The 23874-nt window shown below is 37.3% G+C and overlaps 1 protein-coding gene across 6 annotated transcripts in view; it reads right to left on the bottom strand.

Annotated features, from left to right (window-relative positions):
* RAP1GDS1 (Rap1 GTPase-GDP dissociation stimulator 1) overlaps positions 1-23259 on the bottom strand; it is a 172645-nt gene extending 149386 nt beyond the window's left edge. For all 6 annotated transcript variants that reach the window (XM_007999316.3, XM_007999318.3, XM_007999319.3 and 3 more), the window contains exon 1: positions 23074-23259. In XM_007999316.3, the coding sequence (XP_007997507.1) occupies positions 23074-23077 (4 nt within the window). In that variant the 5' untranslated portion in view covers positions 23078-23259. The remainder of the gene's footprint in view (positions 1-23073) is intronic.
* Between the last annotated feature and the right edge of the window lie 615 nt (positions 23260-23874).

The raw sequence follows: 23874 nt of genomic DNA, 5'->3' as shown, positions 1-23874 counted from the left end.
GGCTAGTCACTACTTCACAAAATCCAAGGCCTTGATGCAGAGTCTCAAAGGCTAGGGGTGACTGGGAATGACTCAGTGGCTGAAGCTGGCATGATGTGAATGATCTAATAGTTCATTCACTCACATGGCTGGTGACTGGCATGAAAGGATTCGAAGACTAGTATTTCTGATCTGAAATCTGATACCTAAGACTTGAGATCTTCCTACAAGGCTTAGCTTCCTGACATAGCAGCCTCCAGGTACTCGGATTTCTCAGGGCTCCAAGCAGGCTGGTATTCCAACAATCAGAGTGGAAGCAGCATTGCCTTTTATGACCTAAGCTAGGAAAGTCACATGCTGTGCATTCTACTAGTTACATAAGTGTGCTCAGATTCAATAGGAGAATTAGACCCCAATTCTTAATGAGTGGTAGGAAGTTTTAAAAAAATATGTGGGGCAAGAGACATTGTTGTGATCATCTTCCGAAAATATAATCGGCTACCATAACTTAATATTCACCACATGGTTTGGTTAAAATAGTACAATAAACAGCATTATATTCTATGATTGGTTTTAGCTTCGAATACAAGATAAAGTTTTCTAAAAACGATTATATTTTTAGCTTTGGAAAGAGAAATTTAAAATTACATGGGGTTGAAAAACTACTCTGTATTATTTAATATGTTCAGTACCTGGGTGATGGGATCATTTGTATCCAGGTAACAAACCTGCATATATGCCCCCTGAATTTAAAATAAAATTTAGGGGGAAAAAAACCTACAGATAACATTATTTTAAAAAATTATATGGATATCACTTCATGTACTATTTCCAATTCCCTTGTGAAACAGATATTATTATCTGACTGTAATAAGAAAGCTGAATTCAGAAGCTGAATAACTTGCCAAGAATAAATGCCAAAGTTCAGATAAATCCAGATATACGTGTGCCTGCAAGTGCAGGCTCTTCCTTCTGTATAGGCAGTTGAACTTTGCTCAGTTAAATGAAAGTTACACAGATACTGTGCTAATCAGAACTGTGTGAAGGACTGTCTGTACCTTCCTTTATACAGATGTAAGCTCTTCAAAAATGAATTTATAACCCAAACACGTTAGCTAGTTGTACTAGGTAACAACCGTCTATGTATCTGAATATGTGACTAAAAAAAAAACCACGATGAAAGATACCAGGAAGCAGTCCGCATAGTATCTCAAGGGTAGTACAATGCTGAATACACACTTTAGCTTTCAATAAGTGTTTTACTGAATAAATAATAAATTCTAGAAAAAAGTTCCAGATCATTTTAAATAATGAGCACTTATACACGCCCAAGAAGCCATACTAGGTGCTGAAAAGGTAAATATAATCTGTCCTCTTATTTAAATTCTTAGGGCTCTGTGCTTTCTTTTAACAATCTAAATTATGTCCTTTTTTATCATTCATTTTCTATTATTCTTTATCTACTAGAGTTTAAGCATTTCAAAACCAGAAAATATGACTACTTGCACTACTTACTTTGTCACTGTTTATTATGCCTAATACGGTAGTCTTGTGTTGCTGATTTGACTGATGGTGCTTTGTACGCAACACAGTAAAACCAGAAATATGACACACTGGACAGTTTTTATTAGAGCTTAAGACCACACCATCATCCCCAGAAATGTATTTCTGCAACTAAAGGAAAACCATCAGTTCATACAATTTTTTCTTTGCTTTAACTATATTTCTGACACCAAATATAGCTTATAATATTAAAAACAAATCAACACTTTTATTTCTCTGAAACATAACTACATCAATGTAAGTTTTGCGTTTTTGTAATGATCAGTTTCATCTTTCATGAAGTTACCTGAACAATCTTCAAATGGGGATAATTTTCAGAAGAGTTAAAAAATTGTTTTTAAAATCTGACAAATTTCTTGTGAAAAAATATCTTTCATGGTATGTGTTTCTCACAGCTCTGAAGGCATTTTTTTTTTAAAGTTCAATTCCTAGAACAAAATCACAACAAACTGTCTCTCAGACCACAGTGCAATCAAACTACAACTCAGGATTAAGAAACTCACTCAAAACCGCACAACTACATAGAAACTGAACAATGTGCTCCTAAATGACTACTAGGTAAATTTAAAAAATGAAGGCAGAAATAAAGATGTTCTTTGAAACCAATGAGAACAAAGACACAATGTACCAGAATCTCTGGGACACATTTAAAGCAGTGTGTAGAGGGAAATACATAGCACTAAATGCTCACAAGAGAAAGCAAGAAACATCTAAAATCAACATTCTAACATCACAGTTAAAAGAACTAGAGAAGCAAGGTCAAACACATTCAAAAGCTAGCAGAAGACAAGAAATAACTATTCAAAAGCTAGCAGAAGGCAAGAAATAACTAAGATCAGCGCAGAACTGAAGGAGATAGAGAGACAAAAAACCCTACAAAAAAACCAATGAATCCAGGAGCTGGTTTTTTGAAAAGATCAACAAAATTGATAGAACTCTAGCAAGACTAATAAAGAAAAGAGAGCAGAATCAAACAGACGCAATAAAAAATGATGAAGGGGATATCACCACCGATCTCACAGAAATATAAACTACCATCAGAGTGTACTCTAAACACCTCTAGGCAAATAAACTAGCAAATCTAGAAGAAATGGATCAATTCCTGGACACATACACCTTCCCAAGACTAAACCAGGAAGAAGCTGAATCTCTGAATAGACCAATAGCAGGCTCTGAAATTTAGGCAATAATTAATAGCCTACTAACCAAAAGAGGCCCAGGACCAGACGGATTCACAGCCGAATTCTACCGGAGGTACAAAGACAAGCTGGTACCATTCCTTCTGAAACTATTCTAATCAATATAAAAAGAGGGAATCCTCCCTAACTCATTTTATGAGGCCAGCATCATTCTGATACCAAAGCCTGACAGAGACACAACAAAAAAAAGAGTTTTAGACCAATATTCCTGACGAGCATTGATGCAAAAATCCTCAAAAAAATACTGGCAAACTGAATCCAGCAGCACATCAAAAAGCTTATCCACCATGATCAAGTGGGCTTCATGTCTGGGATGCAAGACTGGTTCAACATATGCAAACCAATAAATGTAATTCATCACATAAACATAACCAAAGACAAAAACCACATGATTATCTCAACATATGCAGAAAAGGCCTTCGACCAAATTCAACAGCCCTTCATGCTAAAAACTCTCAATAAACTAGGTATTGATGGAACATATCTCAAAATAGTAAGAGCTATTTATGATAAACCCACAGCCAATATCATACTGAATGGGCAAAAACTGGAAGCATTCCCTTTGAAAAACGGCACAAGATAGGGATGCCCTCTCTCACCACTCCTATTCAGCACAGTGTTAGAAGTTCTGGTCAGGGCAATCAGGCAAGAGAAAGAAATAAAGGGTATTCAATTAGGAAATGAGGGAGGTAAATTGTCCCTGTTTGCAGATGACATGATTGTATATTTAGAAAACCCCATCGTCTCAGCCCAAAATCTCCTTAAGCTGATAAGCAACTTCAGCAAAGTCTCAGGATACAAAATTAATGTGCAAAAATCACAAGCATTCCTATACACCAATAATAGACAAACAGAGAACCAAATCATGAGTGAACTACCATTCACCATTGCTACAAAGAGAATAAAATACCTAGGAATCTAACTTACGAGGATGTGAAGGACCTCTTCAAGGAGAACTACAAACCACTGCTCAACAAAATAAAAGAGGACACAGACAAATCTAAGAACATTCTATGCTTATGGATAGGAAGAATCAATATCATGAAAATGGCCATACTGCCGAAGGTAATTTATAGATTCAATGCCACACCCATCAAGCTACCAATGAATTTCTTCACAGAATTGGAAAAAACTACTTTAAAGTTCATATGAAACCAAAAAAGAGCCCACACTGCCAAGACAATCCTCAGCAAAAAGAACAAAGCTGGTGGCATCACACTACCTGACTTCAAACTATGCTACAAGGTTACAGTAACCAAACAGCATGGTACTGGTACCAAACCAGAGAGACAGACCAATGGAACAGAACAGAGGCCTCAGAAATAACACTACAAATCTACAACCATCTGATCTTTGACAAACCTGACAAAAACAAGAAACGGGGTAAGGATTCCCTATTTAATAAATGGTGCTCAGAAAACTGGCTGGCCATGTGTAGAAAGCTGAAACTGGATCCCTTCCTTACACCTTATACACAAATTAATTCAAGATGGATTAAAGCCTTAAATGTTAGACCCAAAACCATAAAAACTCTAGAAGAAAACCTAGGTAATACCATTCAGGACATAGGCATGGGCAAGGACTTCATGACTAAAACACCAAAAGCAATGGCAACAAAAGCCAAAATAGACAAATGGAATCTAATTAAACTAAAGAGCTTCTGCACAGCAAAAGAAACTACCATCAGAGTGAACAGGCAACCTACAGAATGGGAGAACATTTTTGCAATCTACCCATATGACAAAGGGCTAATATCCAGAATCTACAAAGAACTTAAACAAATTTACAAGAAAAAAACCAATCCCATCAAAAAGTGGGCAAAGGATATGAACAGACACTTTTCAAAAGAAGACATTTATGCAGCCAACACACACATGAAAAAATGCTCATCATCACTGGTCATCAGAGAAATGCAAATCAAAATCACAATGAGATATCATCTCACACCAGTTAGAATGGTGATCATTAAAGAGTCAGGAAACAACAGATGCTGGAGAGGATGTGGAGAAACAGGAACGCTTTTACACTATTGGTGGGAGTGTAAACTAGTTCAACCATTGTGGAAGACAGTGTGGCGATTCCTCAAGGATCTAGAACTAGAAATACCATTTGACCCAGCAATCCCATTACTGGATATATACCGAAAGGATTATAAATCATGCCACTACAAAGACACATGTACACGTATGTTTACTGTGGCACTATTCACAATAGCAAATACTTGGAACCAACCCAAATGTCCATCAATGATAGACTGGATTAAGAAAATGTGGCACATATACACCATGGAACACTATGCAGCCATAAAAAAGGATGAGTTCATGCCCTTTGCAGGGATATGGATGAAGCTGGAAACCATCATTCTGAGCAAACTATCACAAGGACAGAAAACCAAACACCACAAGTCTCACTCATAGATGGGAACTGAACAATGAGAACACTTGGACACAGGACGGGGAACATCACACGTGGGGGCCTGTCGTAGGGTGGGGGGGGCAGGGGGAGGGATAGCGTTAGGAGAAATACCTAATGTTAATGGGTACAGCAAACCAACATGGCACATATATACCTATGTAACAAACCTGCACGTTGTGCACATGTACCCTAGAACTTAAAGTAGAGAACTTAAAGTTCAGAAAATATTTTATAATGTCAAAAACATAAATTACACAATATATGCATACATGTAAGTATATATAAATAATTTACATCTCTAAAAAAAAACTAAGTCACAAAAAAAAAGTTCAATTCCTGTTTTTTTCCCTGACTAGGAAAAAAAAAAATTCCAAAGAGACTGTACTAGCTATCTGAAATTATTTTGTACAATTCTTTTTTATGTCATTAAAAAAAATTTTAAATGTAATTATTTTAAAATTTTAAAATTATGTATCATTTATGTAATTATTTTGCATATAATTATTTTAAATAGTTATAGAACTCATATATTATAAAATGCTAAGATACAAAAAAATAGTGTTCTTTAGAATAAATATAGCGGCCCTATTATTATACTATGACTTTTAAAAATGGAATGCCATCATTTTCCCTATAAAATTTATTTAATGCTACAAGGCCAAAAATAAGGAAAGAAAAAATTCAACAGATCTTGGTTTGGGCTAGTGAAGTCCTTATGAGGTAACTGAGATTGAAAGTTTCCATATTAAAATTTGTATTAGTTCCTTACAAAATAGGCCCCTCATTTCCTTCATTTGGAATTTATTCTGTGGTTCTTAATGAATGATAATGATAATATTTTATGGGTATATATAAAATGAGGATATAAAAGAGCTAAAGTAACTTGCCAAAGGCTATACACAGTTCAAGGGAGAGCAGAGAATCTATCCCATATCTCTATGGTTTCTTACATCATTCTAATTAATTAAAAATTCAGTTTAACCATGATTACTAACTATATAGATCATAAGTAGTTAACTGTGCTCTTGACTACTTGTATGATTAAATTTTCATAATTAACTTCTTAATTTAAAAATATTCATTTTCAAAAAGTAACATAAATCCAACTTTACAATAATTTTGAACATAATTAAATCTTTAGCAATTCAGATACCTCGAGGAACCAGATAAACAGGAGTTTTAATGAGTGAAATTTGAAGGATATAAGATAATAGGAAGTGATGAAAACTAGGGGGACCTCATACCCTGTCTAAAAGACAACTACAGATGACTGTTTAATGGAAATGCAGCCTAAGGGACTGTACATTTTTATTTTTTTGAGACAGAGCCTTGCTCTGTTGCCCAGGCTGGAATGCAGTGGCTCTATCTTGGCTCACTGCAATCTCCACCTCCCGGGTTCACGTGATTCTCATGCCTCAGCCTCCTGAGTAGTTTGGACTAAAGGCTAATTTTTGTACTTTGAGTAAAAGTACTCATGTTGCCATGTTGACCACTCTGGTCTTGAACTCCTGGCCTCAAGTGACATGTCTGCCTTGGCCTCCCAAAGTGCTGGGATTACAGGCGTAAGCCACTACTCGGCTATAAAGCATATTTTCATCAGAAATTTCTTGATATTTAAGTGTTGACAACTAATTCCAATTTCTAATATTTCCTTAACAAAATCCATCTACATGGTATATTTGGCCCACAGGCTACTGCTTGAAAACTCTATTACAAACATTTCTATTATCACTGTAGGATACTGTTGTTAAGAGTAGGAGCATGACCTAAACCTGTAGTGACTTTGTAACATCTACAAACAAGTATTTACTGAATGCTAAAAAGAAATATGAAACACTGAGTGAACAGAACTACATCACTCAATGAGATTTGAAATCCAAGTACTAGTAGATACCACAAAAATGAGAGGTGAATAGAACTCAGAAGCCGTCTTAATGAGTTCGACTATGAAAAATGATTAAGAAGACAGAAGAAAACAGGCTATTCTAGAAGAAGTAATATAATAACAGGATCAAAGATGTACTGGTGCTATCACTGGTGTTATGATGAAGAATACAGGGGACAGTGAAATATCAAAGGAAGACGTATTTCAGAGAGTAATGAGAAATAAGAGATAGCAAATTTCTGTTGGTCTTGAAAGCTCAGCAGGGTTTAGACTTGGCGTGACAGCAACTGAAGCAATATTAGATTCTTGTATAAGAAAGTAATACAATTGATCTTTTTAAAAATGTTAATCTGGTCATAGTATATAGAAAGGACTGGGGAGCAGAAAGTCTAGTATCTCAGTACTACATTAGTGCCTGGATTCTGTTAGTGGAAATGTCCGAAAGGGTCAAGAGTTTTCCATTAACTCACTCACTTGAATGAATCCTTAGTATTAGCTGGTTCATGTTTGTGTGTGTGTATGTATGTGTGCGTTTGCTTTTTTTTCAGCAACAAATTGGAGCTAGCCTGGTATAATAAAAAGAACATTAGTACAGGAGTTGAAAGATCAACATTCTAGGCCTGACACTGCCCCTAACTAAAGACATGAACTCAGACCTGTCTCTTGACCTTACTGATCCTCAGTTCCCTAATCTAGCCAAATAGAGAGAGAACCATAATTTCATCATTTGAGGTTCCAGATCTCACAACATTTTTCCATGTCCAAAACCAGCCATCTGAAGATTTCAGACTTAAAAATCCGGTTTCTGACTTCTTTTGAAAAGTCAAAAAACTGACTTCCTTGGGCCCACATTCCTAGGGCAAAACTTGTTGCAGTTGCACAGGGAATCCTCTTCCAGGTTGGGCAAATGCTCTAGCTGCCAAAGTCCCAGCATTTCCTTCTGTATCCTTAGAATGATGTCCAGTGTTAGATGCCATTCATCATGTTTTTGCTGCTGTCTTTGTTACAGTAGAGAAATGTATTTCTAAGCTGTTCTCTTTTATTCAAAGTAAGAAAATGAAAGACAAAAAGAAAGACATACTTCAAGAAAAATAAGAGAAAGTCATCTTCATGGAAATAAAAAATATTCTCTTTTACTCAATATGCAAAAAAAAAAAAAGGGTATGTCAAAAAAAATCACCATTTAATTACCTTTAATGAGCTTCATTTGAGTTTGGGAACCGTGCTCTAGGTAATGGAAAATCATTACAAAATATGTCTAAGGAGTAAAACAATCAGATTTATATTTTAGAAAGAGTACTTGTTAAGATGGAATGTTTATGTCCCCTAAAAATTCATATGTTGAAATCCTACTCCCAATGTGATGGTATTAGGTGGTAGGGCCTTTGAGAGGTGATTAGATCATTAGAGTGGAGCCCTTGTTAATGGAATTAGTGCCCTTATAAAAGTGACCTCCAGAGAGCTTCCTCACTCCTTCCACCATCTGAGGTTACAGAGAAAAGACCTATAAACCAGGAGGCAGGCCTTTACCAGACATTGAGTCTGTCAGCACCTTGATCTTGAACTTCCCAGTCTCCAGAACTGTGAGAAAAAAAAAAATCTGTTGTTTATATGCCACCCAATATATATAATATTCTGTCACAGCAGTCCAAATGAACTAAGACAGTACTCTAGCAACATGTAAAAACTGGTCAAGAAGAGGGATGCCAGGGGAAAGAACATCTGTTAAAAGAGTAGTATAATCGCAAGAAGAGGTAATAAGGGCCTAAACTTACATGTTTACAGTAAAGGGGCGGGGAGGATTAATTCAAAGAAGTAGAATTGTTAAGACGTAGGGAACCCAATGATGTTCAAAGAATGACTCCAGATTTTAGGAACGGTTGCACAATGAATGGTGATACCATTCACTTAGATAGGGAATTCATAGAAAAAGTCTTATGGAAAGGTGAAATAGCACAGCTTTACTCTATAGCAAGAACCGGCAAACTACAGTCCATTGCCCATGTAAAATTTTTGTACAGTCCACAACCCATACATACTTTTATGTAATGGTGAAAGTAAAAGTAATGAAAAAATAATGGCTTTTACTTTTATAAATAGTTGAATAAAATTAAGAGAAGAACATATTTCATGAAATGCAAATTATGTAAAATTTAAATTTCAGTGTCCATAAAATTTTATTGGGACACAACTCATTCCTTTGTGCACTGCCTATAGCTGTGTTTGCATTATGATAGCAGAGTTGAGGGGTTGTAACAGAATGATTCACTTTACACTGTTGCTGGATGCACTACAAATTGCAGTGACAGTTATGACTTGTCAAGTGCTTCAAAAACCATAGTATACTGTTATACCACATTTGATCATCCTGTCAAAATAAGAGAAGCATGTCACGCCTTTAAGGCATTTAAAGTAGTACGTGAATTGTTTTGTTATTGAGTTAGATGGCAAACCATTGTACTATACAATATACATCAATATTACCAGACTAAGCACACATCACATTCCCAAGACAAAGGAAAGTTATCATCAGAGAAATCAGGAAAATATAAAACAAAGTATCTCATCACAAGAATTGCCACACACACAGACACAGACACACACACTCACAGCTGCAAACAAATTAAGTTTCTGGGTGTCTCATTTATTATCCAAGCAAGGAAATCCAGTTACCCATGGGGAGTTAATTAAATTGTATTTGGCTGTAGCAACCAATGTTTCCAGAGAAAATAAACTTGTTTAAGAATAATCTTTCAGAGAGAATAACACTATTGGAGATGAGGACACTGGGAGCAATACCAACATTCAACTAAAAAACAAGGCAAAAGAATTGTAGAGGTTTTCTTTGGCTCTTGATGAGCTGGCAGATATTAATGATACTGCTTAGTTTTTTCTCAAGAAGTCAATTCCAAGCTTGAAATCACGGAAGAGTTAGACTCTCCGAAGAGTCTCCATAAAATAATAATAAGCAAGAATATTTCCCGAGTTGAGAAAGCACCAATCCAGAATAACCTGAAGTGGAATCTCTTAAGATGTGTTGCAACTGATGGTGACAAAAATAAATGAAGACCAGAAAAAGGTTTAGTTGAACAAATGTACTAAGTTTGTGAAAGCATAGGTATTTAAAGCTATGGTACTTCATTCTATTATTCATCAATAGGAAAAACAATTTATCATGTATCATTGAACCAGTAGGGAAAACATTAATTTATCATATATCACTGAACCAGTAATGTCACCAGTGAACTTCATTTATTCTCAAAGATTTAACCATCATAAGTTCCATGAATTTTGATCAGAAATGGAAACAAAATCCGGACTTGCCTTATGACACAGAAGTCTAATGCCTTAGTGGTTAGAGTTTTATTGTGATTTTTTTGAGCTCAAGGGCACAAACGAAATTTTCTGAACAAAAAGAAATGCCTTTAACTACTACTATGGCTTTGGAAATTAAAATTTGCTGCAAATTTGATAGTTTCCTAATGAATCTGACTTAAAAGTCAAGGCAAAGCAGTGCTTATATGAGAAAATACTGCAATAAAAGTCATTTTGACAACACTGTTCCAATTACAAGTAATAATGGCTTTATATACTTCCTGTGTTGTCAAATGTTAAAATAAAAAATCTCCCTCCATACACAAATTTGCAATAGATATATTTTGCAAGCTCAAACTATAGTTCCTGCAGTGCTTTTCAGAACTCACTGCAAGTGCAAAGGAAATTTCTATATCTCAAAATCCATTTAACCAAACAATTGAGGAGCTCCCACCTAACCTTAAATTGGAAGTGGTTAATCTGCAATGTAATTGCATACTAAATGGCAAATATCAAAAAAAGTCTAGAAAAAACAAAACAAAACAATGTTTTTGCCAACAATTACAGCTGTACTGAGAGAATTCTATTAGTGCCTTCCATACAATGAATATGCTCATTAAGATCATATACAATTGGCAGTACTTATTTGTTTGAGGAAAAACAAATGTCTCCAAGATGAAATTTGTAAAATTGCATTACAGGTCTGCATTAACAGATGAACATCTATAATAAATTCTGATAAGAGGATAACTTTGAATTCTAATAAATGAAATGTTATCCCAAAAAAACTTCAAAACAAAAAATGTAAATAAAAAAATTTCTTTTCATTTGAAAATGAAAAATGAAAAAGTTTTTTCATTTTGCATCACAATAAATTGTGTTCAATTAATGTTATCATATTTCAAATGCAGGAAAAAATTATGAACATTTATGTTCTCTCATGTATAATTTTTCCCTTTTCTATTAAGCTGGTGCAAACATAACTTCAGTGTTTGCACTGTTGAAATTTGCTGTTAGATGCTTGAATACATTCTTAAATAAATGTGGTTATGTTATACATCATTTTAATGCACAGTTCTCTTTACAAGCTATTTTCTTATTTCTGAGTTCAAAATGGGTCGTAAAGCAGCAGAGACAACTCCAACATCAACAACGCACTTGGCCCAGGAACTGCTAACGAACATACAGTGCAGTCGTAGCTCAAGAAGTTTTGCAAAGGAGATGAGAGCCTAGAAGATGAGGAGTGTAGTGGGAGATGAGAAGTAGACAATGACCAATTGAGAGCAACCATCAAAGCTGATCCTCTTATAAAGCTGCCGAAGAACTCAATGTCAACCATTCTACGGTAGTTCAGCATTTGCAGCAAATTGGAAAGGTGAAAAAGCTCGATAAGTGAGTGCCTCATGAGCTGAGCAAAAATCAGAAAAAAATCGTTGTTTCAAAATGTTGTCTTCTCTCATTCTACAGAACAACAATGAACCATTTCTCGATCAGATTGTGATGTGCAACAAAATGTGGATTTTATATGACAACTGAAAAGTGGCTTTTATATAACTGGAGATGACCAGTTCAGTGGTCTGACCAAGAAGCTCCAAAGCACTTCCCAAAGCACAACTTGCACCAAAAAACGGTCATGGTCACTGTTTGGTGGTCTGCTGCTGATCCACTATAGCTTTCTGAATCCCGGTGAAACCATCACATCTGAGAAGTATGCTCAGCAAATTGATAAGATGCACTGAAAACTGCAACGTCTGCAGCCGGCTTGGTCAACAGAAAGGGCCCAATTCTTCTTCATGACGACGTCTGACCACAGATCGCACAAAGCTTCAAAAGTTGAATGAACTGGGCTACGAAGTTTTCCTCATCTGCCATATTCACTTGACCTCTCGCCAATTGACTACTACTTCTTCAAGCATCTCAACAACTTTTAGCAGGGAAAATGCTTCCACAATCAGCAGGATGCAGAAAATGCTTTCCAAGGGTTTGTCAAATCCTGAAGCATGGATTTTTACGCTACAGGAATAAAGTTATTTCTGACTGGCAAAAATGTGTTGATTTTAATGTTCCTATTTTATAAAGATGTGTTTGCGCCCAGTAATAATTATTTAAAATGCACAGTCTGAAACCACAATTATTTATGCACCAACCTAATATGTAATATCTTTGATTCCACCTCATGGGCTACAAAGCCTAAAATACTTATACTTATCATCTGATCCTTTATGGAAAAAGCTTGTCAGCCTATGCTTGATGGTGGTGCTGTTCCCAGTGTGGCATCACATGGGAAGGTCTTGACAATGCAAATTCTCAGCCCACCCCACATCTACTGAATCAGAACTTCTGAAGGTGGGCCCAGTATTTTTTACAAACAAGCTCTTCAAGTCATTCTATGCAAGTTAAAGTTTGAGAACCATTGCTCTAAATCAGGACGTTGGAGTGTTAGTTGTCCCCTTGAATAAATTATTTAATTCTTTGATTTGGTAAAATGGGGACAGTGTCACCTACTTCATAGAATTGTTGAAAGGATTAAAATTGTTTTAAAAATATGTAAAGTGTAGCATAACTGACATCAATAATTCCTAATAAATGGTAATTACGAACTCAATGGTGTACTAGAGCCCCCTGTACAAACCCATGAGATATAATTATTAAATTTTCAGGATTTTTATGAGGCAGTTATTAAAACAGCCATTATTGAAATTATATAAACATAAATGAGTTACACTAAAACAAGAATTAACACTCAAAACCATCACTACTTACTTTACATTTTACTATTATATGTGCTAATGAGATTATGTCTATATGGTGAATATGGTATATAATGACGTGCTACCTCTTATCTCTTCTCAACTCTGCATTCAGTGACACTATTTTAGTAGCTTGAAATTGGCCATGGGGGGAGTATATACACTACAGGAAATTGACAGCCATCACAAATCAGGGCTATTTTGGAGAAAGGCTTTTAGTTAAACATTTACCAGCACCCCTCTAATTATCATTATTAAAAATTATAAAATGAGTTATATTTTGAATTCAATGACTTTTAATTAACTATACCTGTAGAGAGGTCTACTAATCTGCTAAATACAAAGATGTAGCCCAGATATTAATAAATATATTTCAGTACCAATAAGAACCTAAAATCATTTTGTGAACAAAAAGGACTTTGGAATTTACAAGTGCCGTTGAACAATGCAGGCACTAGGGGTACTAATCCCCCTCTCACTCAGTCAAAAATCCACACATAACTTTTAACTCCCTAAAACCTTAACTAACAGCCTAATGCTGACCAGAAGCCTTACCAATAACATAAACTGTCAATTAACACATATTTTGTATGTTATATGCATCATATACCATATGCATAAAATACCATATTGTTACAATAAGGTAAGCTAGAGAAAAGAAAATGGAAGGAAGAGAAAATTTATTTACTGTTCATCACATGGAAGTAGATCATCGTAAAGGTCTTCATCCTTATTACAGTCTGAGTAGGCTGAGAAGAGGAGGGGTTCATCTAGCTGTCTCAGGTGTGGCATAGGTGGACAAGGTGAAAGGTGAGGCAGGAGAGGCAGACTCACTTGGTATAGCTTTTATTGAAAAAAAAATCCACATGGAAGTGGAACTGTGCTGTTCAAATCCATGTTATTAAAGGGTCAACTGTACAACCAATCATAGCTAGGAGCTCAATTTAACCACTTCCATTTATCACTATCCTAGTCCTTGGTTTTAACTCCTGAAATGCTTCTAGTAACCAAAGTGGTATAAATAGAAGCACTGAGAGAATTATTTCACCTGCAATTTGAATCCAGCATCCGTATCTTGGCCAGCATGGGAAATGGTTTTTTAGGTCATTTATTTAGACAAAGCTAATAAGTTGGTTCGAACCTTAAGTTGCTACCTCAAGTATACATTACCATTTGAACACTAAAGAAAAACAAGTTATATAGAGATTATATTTAAGATACCAATGATACAGAGTATATTTCAAACTTTAGTTTCAGGGAATCACAGGCTTTTATAACTGAAATAGTCTTTATAACTAGTATGGTTTGAATGTTTTTGTCCCCTCAAAAACTCATGTTGAAATTTAATCCCCAACACAACAGTACTGGAAGGTGGGGCCTAATAGGAGGTATTTAGGTCATGAGGGCTCTGTCCTCATAAATAGATTAATGGCATCATAAAAAGAGCTTACCAGAATGGATTTTCTCTTTTGCTTTTCTGTTGGGTGAGGGCACAAGGTTTTTCCTCTTTGGAGGACACAGCAACTAGGCGTCATCTTGAAACCAAAGACCAAACCTGCGGGCACTTTGATCCTGTAGTTCCCAGGCTCCAGAACTCTGACAGACAAAATTTCTGTTCTTTATTAATTACCCAGCCTCCAGCATTCTCTTATAGCAGCACAAAATGGACTGAGACAATAACCTATTCTAATATCTTCTTCATTTATTATTTACATCTAGGTAAATACAGGTTCAGTATCCCTAACGCAAAATGCTTTAGACCAGAGGCGTTTCAGATTTTGAAATGATTCAGATTTTGGAATATGTGCATGATACTAACTGGTTTAACATCCCTAATCCAAAAATCTGAAACCAAAATCCAAATGCTGCAATGTGCATTTCCTTTGAGTGTCACATCAGCATTCAAAAAGTTTCAGATTTTGAAGCATTTCAGATTTTGGATTAGGGATCCTCAACCTCTATTTTTATTTTAGCTATTGAGTTGTATGAGTTCCTGGTTATTTTTACATGTTAACCCCTAATCGGATATATGGCTTGCAAATATTTCCCCTCATTATGTAAGCTGCCTTTTCATTTTGTTGATTGTTTCCTTTGCTATAGAGAAACTTACTAATTTGATGAAGTCCCACTTGTTTATTTTTGCTTTTGTTGCCTGTGCTTCTGGTGCCATAAACAAAAAATCATTGCCAACACCAATGTTATGGAGCTTTTCTCCAGTATTTTCTTATAGGCATCTTACGCTTTTCAAATTCAAATACTTTGTTTAAATTTCTGACCCATTTTGAATTGATTTTTGTATCTGGGGTGAATAAGGATCCAATGTCATTCTTCAGTATGTGGATATCTAGTTTTGACAACAGTGTTTATTGAAGGGATTGTCCTGTCCCCACTGTATTTCCTTGGCTTTTGTTTGTTTGTTTGTTTTTTGTTTTTTAAGATCAATTGACTGTAAATTCTTGGGTCGATTTCTGGCCTCTCTATTCTGTTCCATTGATCTATGTGTCTGCTTTTATGCCAGTACCATCCTATTTTGATCACTATAGCTTTGTAACATGACTTGAATCAGGTAGTGTGATGCCTCGGGCCTTGTTCTTCTTGCTCAAGATTATTTTGGCTATTCAGATATTTTGTGGCTCCACACAAATTTTAGAATTGTTTTGCTATTTCTGTGAAAAGTTTCATTGGAATTTTGATAAGGATTACATTGAATCTGCATATCACTTTCAGTAATATGAACATTGTAACAATATTAATTCTTCTGATTTATGAATATGGGATATGTTTATTTAATTCTTCAAATTTATCAATATCTTACGGTTTTCAGTAAGGAGATCTTTCACCTTCTTGGTTAAATTTATTCCTAAATGTTTTATATTTTTGTAGCTACTGTAAATAGGATGGTTTTCTTGATTACATCCTCAGATAGTTTGTTGTTAGTGTGCAGAAATACTTCTGATTTTTCTATGCTGATTTTGTATCCTGAAACGTTACTGAATTCATTTATTAGGTCTAATAGTTTTTGTCTTTTTTTTCAAGGAGTCTTTAAGGCTTTCTATGTATAAGACCATGCTATCTATAAACAGATCATTTTACTCTCCAATTTGAATGCTTTTTTTTTTCCTTTTTCTTGTCTATTTGCTCTGCTAGGACTTCTAGTATAGCAGTGGCAAGAGTGGGCATCCTTGTTTTTTTTCTCAAACTGAGATAAATCTTTCAGATTTTCACCACTATGTGTGATGTTAGCTATGGGCTTGTCATATATCCTTTACTATGTTTAGGCATATTCATTCTACACCAAATTTGTTGAGAGTTTTGAAAATGAAAGTATGTCAAATTTTGTCAAATGCTTTTTTCTGCATCAACTGAGATGATCATATGATTTTTGTTCTTCATTCTGTTCATGTGGTGTATCACATTTATTGATTTGTGTATGTTTAACCATTCTTGCAACCCAGGGATAAATCCCACTTGATCATGATGTATGATCCTCTTAATGTGATGAGATTGCAAATCGAACCACAATGAGATACCATTTCACACCAGTCAGAATGGCTATTATTAAAAAGCAAAAACAAAACAAAACAAAACAAAAAACAGAACAACAAAAAAAAACAAAAAACAGATGCTGTAAAGCTGTGGAGAAAAGGGAATGTTTTTACACTGTTAGTGGAAATACAAATTAGTTCAGACACTGTGGAATGCAATTTGGAGACTTCTCGACAAACTTAAAACAGAACTACCATTTGACCCAGCAATCCCATTACTGGGTATGGGGAAAATAAATCATGCTACCAAAAAGACACATGCTCTTGGATCTTCATCGCAGCACTATTCACAATAACAAAGACATGAAATCAACCCAGGTGCCTATCAATAGTGGATTGGATAAAGCAAATGTGGCACATATATACCATGGAATACTATGCACCCACAAAAAAGAATGAAATCATGTCCTTTGCAGCAACATGGATGGAGCTGGAGGCCACTACCTAAGCAAATTAACATGGATACAAGAAACCCAAATACCACATGTTCTCATTTATAAGTGGAAGCTAAGCACTGGGTGTACATATGGACATAAAGATGGGAACAACAGACACTGGGGACTACTAGAGAGGGACAAATGGAGGGAGGTAAGGGCTGAAAAACGACCCATTGGGTACTATGCACACTACCTGGGTGATGGGATTATTCATACTCCAAAGCATCAAGTAATATGCCCATGTAACAAGCCTGCACATGTACCCTCTGAACCTAAACCAAAAGTTGAAATTATTTTATAAAAAGAACTAATACCAATCCTCCTCAAACTCTTTCCAAACAATGAAGAAAGGGAAATACTTCCAAACTCATTTAATGAGGCCAGCATGACCCTGATACCAAAGTCAGACAACGATACTACAAGAAAAGAAGCTACAAGCTAATATCCTTAATAAACATAAATAGAAAAATCCTCAACAAAATACTGGCAAACTGAACTCAACATCAACATGTATTTTAAATTAAACTTTTTCCCCATCAGTTATCCAAACATTTGGCTATATAAAATTACATCAGGTTCCCAAAGGACTGGATCTTCCTCCTTCATTCCTCCTGATGTTCATGACTGGATATTAAAATTTAGGTAATTCTGATGGCTATTGTTAGTGCCACCAATAACTCCAGAAATGCTACGTTCAATCTCAGGTTCAATCAGGAATTTCTGGAAAACATCCACACTATTTCCCCAAAGTCACCTAGAAATTCCAAGATTCCACTATGAAAGCAAAATCACTTTGGTTCTTAAAACAAATTAAAGCTATCTTAACTTTTCAAATAGTAGTAGTATAGACTTCAGAATATGACTACCAAGGATAGTGAATTTAACCCTTCTCTCGTATGAAAAAAGACATATACAAAACAGATATAATGCCAACCGAAGAAACATTTTTAAATTTACCAATCTAGCAGCTATGTTTTTTTGAAATCACAAATTTTAGTAATTACTAGCTTTCAAAAATATTTTATCACCCTGCCTAGACTTGCAAAGATCAGGCAAAATTAGTATTTATTATTTAGCTATGAAAACCATTCCTGGACTTGGAAATATAGGCAAAATAAAATGACTATAAGTTTGATACACATCTACAGAGAAAAATACAACTCCAGGAATTAAAAATATAATTAGAAGTATACCTATAATCTAAAGAAGTCTCAAATTCACAAAGTCTAAGAGTAAAAGTGATAAAACCATTCATCAGTAAAGAGTATTACTTAGGCAAAAAACTGTGTAAAATTATAAAATCATTCTAGACTCACTCTGCATGACATACATTATAAAAATAAAAATTGTACTATACTAAGTCACAAAGACATTAAAAATGAAATGTCAAAGAAATGTGAGGCACCATGGTGAAATTAAAAATTATTCTTAGACAAGAAAACAGCACGTCAGTCCATGTAAAATGGAACATTAAAATAATTTTTTAATATTTGTAAATTCAAATACATTTAAAATTTTAAAATATTTTCTAAAATGTAATATGTCAAGCAGAGTGAGTTAAAAAATTTTTAAAAATCTATGTTTTCTCACAGATTTTTAAACAAGGTGAGAAATACAGCATGACTACACCTAGTGAACTGTTTCCACCTACTATTCACCTAGCCTTTACAACTGACCTCCGTATCTACTAAACCTCTTAAAGTGGCTTTTTAGAAAAATATATTGGGTAATATCCTAACCAAAGCACTTAGAGCCTGTTCTCAGTCCTTATCTGCCTCCTGACTGTTCTGAAAAAACAGACCTTATTAACTATTCACTCTTTCTTAAAACCAACCATATACCAATGCTAGTCTTTCACTCTAACTTCTGTGTTTTTCAGTGTGAAATCGTATCATTCCTTTTTCCCTAACTATGGGAAACTTAAGGAACCCCATTCCTCAAGATTCTTATCATGGACAATTTTTCTTTTTTTCTTGGTTGACTCTCATCCTCTGATGTAACTTCAAGTATCACCTCAGGATATTTGTGGATAACTTCCAGATCTCTAATTCAAATTGTACACTCAAAAGTTAAAATAAATGTTTGTTAACTATTTTTTATCTAGTTTTAGTCAGTCAACAAATTTTTCTACATAGCTACTATGTGCCAGACACTAGTGTTAGAAATGTATTCAAATCCCAATACGACAACGTCCTTGTCATCAAGGAGCAGACTAAAGGACAGACCAAATAGTCTAACTCAATAGGTACAAAATGGAGTATCTATGTTTCCTCTTCCTGTTAACTGAGTATGTATCAGAAGAGTCTCATATCCTCATTATCACCCAGGCTAAAACCTGTGACTCTCAATTCCACACTCAATGGGTTGCCAAGTGAATCCTATTCTTCATTTGCAATATTCTATTCCCACTGCCATAACCTGGTTCAAGTCATTCAACATTTTCGTCCGAACTCCAACAACAATCTTCTGAAGTGTTCTCTAGTTTCTCATCCAAGCAACCCTGCACTCAACTGACAAATTTTTCTATACCACAGACGTGATCCATCACTTAACTGCATAAAAAAGTTTAGCGGTCTCTCAATAGGTGAGTCAGGTTAAAATTCTTCAGCTTGGCATTTTAGATCCTCCATTATCTGGTCATTAGCTATCACTGTACTACTTTTTCATGTCTGTTACCCACTATTTCCTTACCTTTTGCTCTAGCCAAACAATGTTGTTTAATCATATCCTGGAAACTCATAAAATGTTTCCTATCTCTCTATTTTCATTTATGTCATTTCTCCTCCAACCCCAGACCAACTCCATTCTGATTAACAGTCTCATTTCCACCTTTAAGAAGTTTAATCCACCTTTGGTTCAAATAACGCCATTTCTCTAAAACGTTCTCTTCATTTTCTGAATCTATAATACATGTAAAAGTCTTTTATATAACTCATATATTTACTTCTATTATAATTTGTGTATGTGTCATATTGTTCCCGCTAAGATTATAAACATGAAACATGAATATATTTTTATCTTTGTCCTCCCAGTACACTGTAGTACAGTACACTGCACACTGTTGATATCCAACAAACACTAAACGTATGTTGAATCTGAAATATGACATACACATAAAATAGTAGCTATGGCCATAAAGTCATATAGGAATTTTCTTTCACTCTCTTGTGTAGGAAATTATTGCTACGAGAAAATATATATATATTTTTTTTCTGAGACGGAGTTTCGCTCTTTTTGCCCAGGCTAGAGTGCAATGGCATGATCTCGGCTCACTGCAACCTCTGCCTCCCAGGTTCAAGTGATTCTCCTGCCTCAGCCTCCCACACAGCTGGGATTACAGGCACCCGTCACCATGCCCGGCTAATTTTTTTTTGTATTTTTAGTAGAGACAGGGTTTCACCATGTTAGTCAGGCTGGTCTCCAATTCCTGACCTCAGGTGATCCACCCGCCTCGGCCTCCCAAAGTGGGCGCACAGCCGAGCACATCTTTAAAAATCAACCTTATTTATTTCTTGAGACAAATTAAAAAGCACTTCTCCCTCCCCCCATCATTAACCAGTATACCTTCTACCTTCTTATGTGTACATGAATTGTAATACTAACTTCCTTGGCTAAGATATAAAACTGTTACCCAAGGTTTCAATTTTAAATTATCATATGTACCTACTGATCATACATGAAACTGCCTTACCATTGCCTGAGGTTGACTCAAAACCTACCTACAGTATACTGGGAAACACGGTACAATTATACCTTTCTGTTTCTGCTTATCCCCCAACTAGGTACTATGTGCCAATCCAAATGTTTGTTCAGAGACTAAATCTTCAGATGCAAAAGCTGAAAATAATAGGTGGTTTTAAGTTCAACAATTTGCTAAAGATTTACTGAATTCCTATTTGAAAAGCAATGTGGGGAACACAAAAAATAATAAGACATTTTTCATCTTCTGGGACTCATGATTAAATGCACAGCACACACACATAAACAACTCCATTATATGGTAGATTATATAAGTGCCAAAAAGCTTCTAACAAGGTACAAACAGTGCTTACGAAGAGAGAGAGATTAACCAAAGAGTATCAGAGATGGCTTCAAAATGAGAGATAGGTTTCTATTTGGCCCTTTTTAAAAATCAAGCAATAGCATTCAAGATTTTGAAGATGATATTTAAGTAGATAATTTCATCTCTTTTAGGTATTTTTATTCACTAGTGTTGTAACGAAATTGGATTTTTTCCACTGAAAAAGTACAGATTTAACATGTAAGTTAAAATGTTAAATGGTTTGTTTGAGGCTCACCTGGAAACATAGGAAAATGTATTTTTCAAGCCAAACTTGAACTTACAGTCCAATATCAGATAGGGTTATTGGACATACTGTGTATTTCCTTTGAACGTACACACATTTATCTGTGTATGTACGTTCAAAGGAAACATACATAAACGTGTGTATGTTCGACGGAAATACACAGCTTGTCCAATAATCTGATATAATACCTATTTAAAATTCTACTTTAAGAGAAAGGGTAGACACGCATAAACGGCCCACCCAATTTTTACAGAAATTTGTTCAGCATATCAAGAGTACTCACATTAAAAAAAAAAAAAAACTTAACTGAAAATAAAATTCAGAGCCGTAGACCTTTTTTGATTCATACTACCTCCTCCATCAACCCTGGCCTCTTCCAGATATATGGCCAAAGGTCGCGATCAAAGCCCGAAGTATTTGCTGTTCCAGAATACTCTATGGACACCATTCCCAGGTTTAGATACTTCTTGAAGATTCTGAGTTGCGCAACCTAACTTTGAACGTGTTGAGCACTGTATTAACAGATGAAAGGATCACATTCATCTCAATCTTTAAATAACTCGCACAGAAGGGGTGGGAAAAGTCCCAGTTGACAGATGCCATGGGAGCAAATTTTAAAAAGAGGAAATTATGACAGACAGGAGTGGCAGCAAACTGGGGAACTTAGTACAAGTCGCTACTATTAAAAGAAACTTTGAGCTCTTAATTACACGACAGCATTCATCAGACGTTTCTGTGATTACTGAATGTAACAGTTAAGCAATAGATGATGTAAAAAAATTAGGTTAAATTTATATATCGTTTTATAAAACATATTTGCTCTTAAATATCTCATCCAAACCAGTATCTTCAGATTAACTATAAATACAAAAGAAGTAAAATCAGATTATGCAGATTAGACAGGGGGAAGCTGGGAAAGAATAACTACCATGTAAGTTCGGTAACAACGTTACAGGGCGCAGTTTCCTGCTACAGAAGACAGACGAAGGAATCCAAAAAATAGGCTGAGTACAGGAATATTGCACACTGTAGTCACCCAGCATTAATTCTCCAGCGAGCGGCTCTATCCTGCCTCACGTTCCTCGTGGCCTCTGACAAGTCATCCTTTCAACCTATGGGGCTGTCCGCTCTCCCCCTTGGAAAATAATTTCCGTGCAGGTTGTAAGATCTCCCTCACAAACTACTTGCTTCCACTTCCCCGCCCGGGATGAGGAGTCTCCACGACCGGGAAAGGTCGCACTGACAGAGAAGGAAGTTACATTAAGTGGTCGTGGTCGGACCCGAGCCTCGAGCTCAGCAGACGCGGGGGAAAAGGAAGCGGGCGGCCTCCGGAGAAACGGGGATGGAGACGCGGATGCGAGCCCGCGAGGCAGGCTCCGTGGTGCCCGGGCACCGGCAGGAAGAATGGAGGAGGGGAGGCGAGACGGCGAGGTGCCGGGGAGCCGGGCGGCGGTCCGGCCCGCGGCCGACCCCACCCCAGCCCGCGCTCGGGACCCTCCCAGCCCCGGCACCCGGCATGCGTTCCGCGTGCGCTGACTCTTCCCGGAGGAACAGCCACAGTTTCACACCGGGGGACTGGAGAAATCCGGCAACTTTGCGCGAGAAATGCTTTCCACCCTGCAGCACGCCGAGGAAGAAAAAAATGTCAGGCGATGACGGGGGAGGAAGGATGACTTACCCATGTTGCTCCCCGAGGGTGAGGAACCGGCGGGGCGAGGAGAAGGTCTCCGGTGCGGGCGGCGCGGCTCTGTGTCCTCCCTCTACCTCCGTCTCTCCCGCAGCCAGGGAGGGACCCGCGGGGGGCGGCCGCCGGGGAGGAGCAGCTGGTGCTGCTGCAGGCGGCGCGGCCGCGGCGGGGACGAGCGGCGGGGGGCGGGGAGGGGCGGGGCGGGGCGGGGCTGGCGGGCGCAGCCTGCGGCGGGCGCGGCTCCGAGGGGGCGGGCGGCGGAGGCGCGGTAGCCTGCCTGAAGAACGCCGGCTCAGACTCGCGGCCCGCGAGCGCCCCGCCCTCCCCACCGAGCATGCTCAGTGCCTTTTCCACCCCTCCCTCTGTGGCGGGCGAGGCTAAGCGTGCGGGTGGGCGTGTGTTCGCAGACCGGCTGCAGCCGCGGCAGAGGATCTTCATGGCGGCCGTCTGAGGGGCGGAGGGTGGGCCCGGAGAAAGCAGGGAATGGGGCTGTTGAGCCCGATCTGCTAGCAGAGGACTCATCGCTGCCTTGCTTTCCCACCCTGACCCACCAACCCCCCACCCGGAACCCGGGCCCGCCTTCTTTACGGGACGACCCGGCCGCACAGGCCAGAATTAACCGGAGAAGAGGCTGAGCCGCCGCAGAGCCGGGAGGGGTGGTGGGAAGCCAAAGCTGACGCCTCGACACGAAGCTGGAAAGGACGTGTAGGCGACTAGGCCTGCGCCTCTTGGGGACACCTGAGGACGCCCGCTGGGCAGCTGGCCGAGGAGCGGCCGCCGGGAGGGTGCTCT

Source organism: Chlorocebus sabaeus, chromosome 7 (genome assembly GCF_047675955.1).
Source record: "Chlorocebus sabaeus isolate Y175 chromosome 7, mChlSab1.0.hap1, whole genome shotgun sequence".
NCBI lineage: Eukaryota > Metazoa > Chordata > Mammalia > Primates > Cercopithecidae > Chlorocebus > Chlorocebus sabaeus.
Note: the sequence above shows the minus strand (reverse complement) of the source record. Positions and strands in the feature narration are given on the sequence as shown.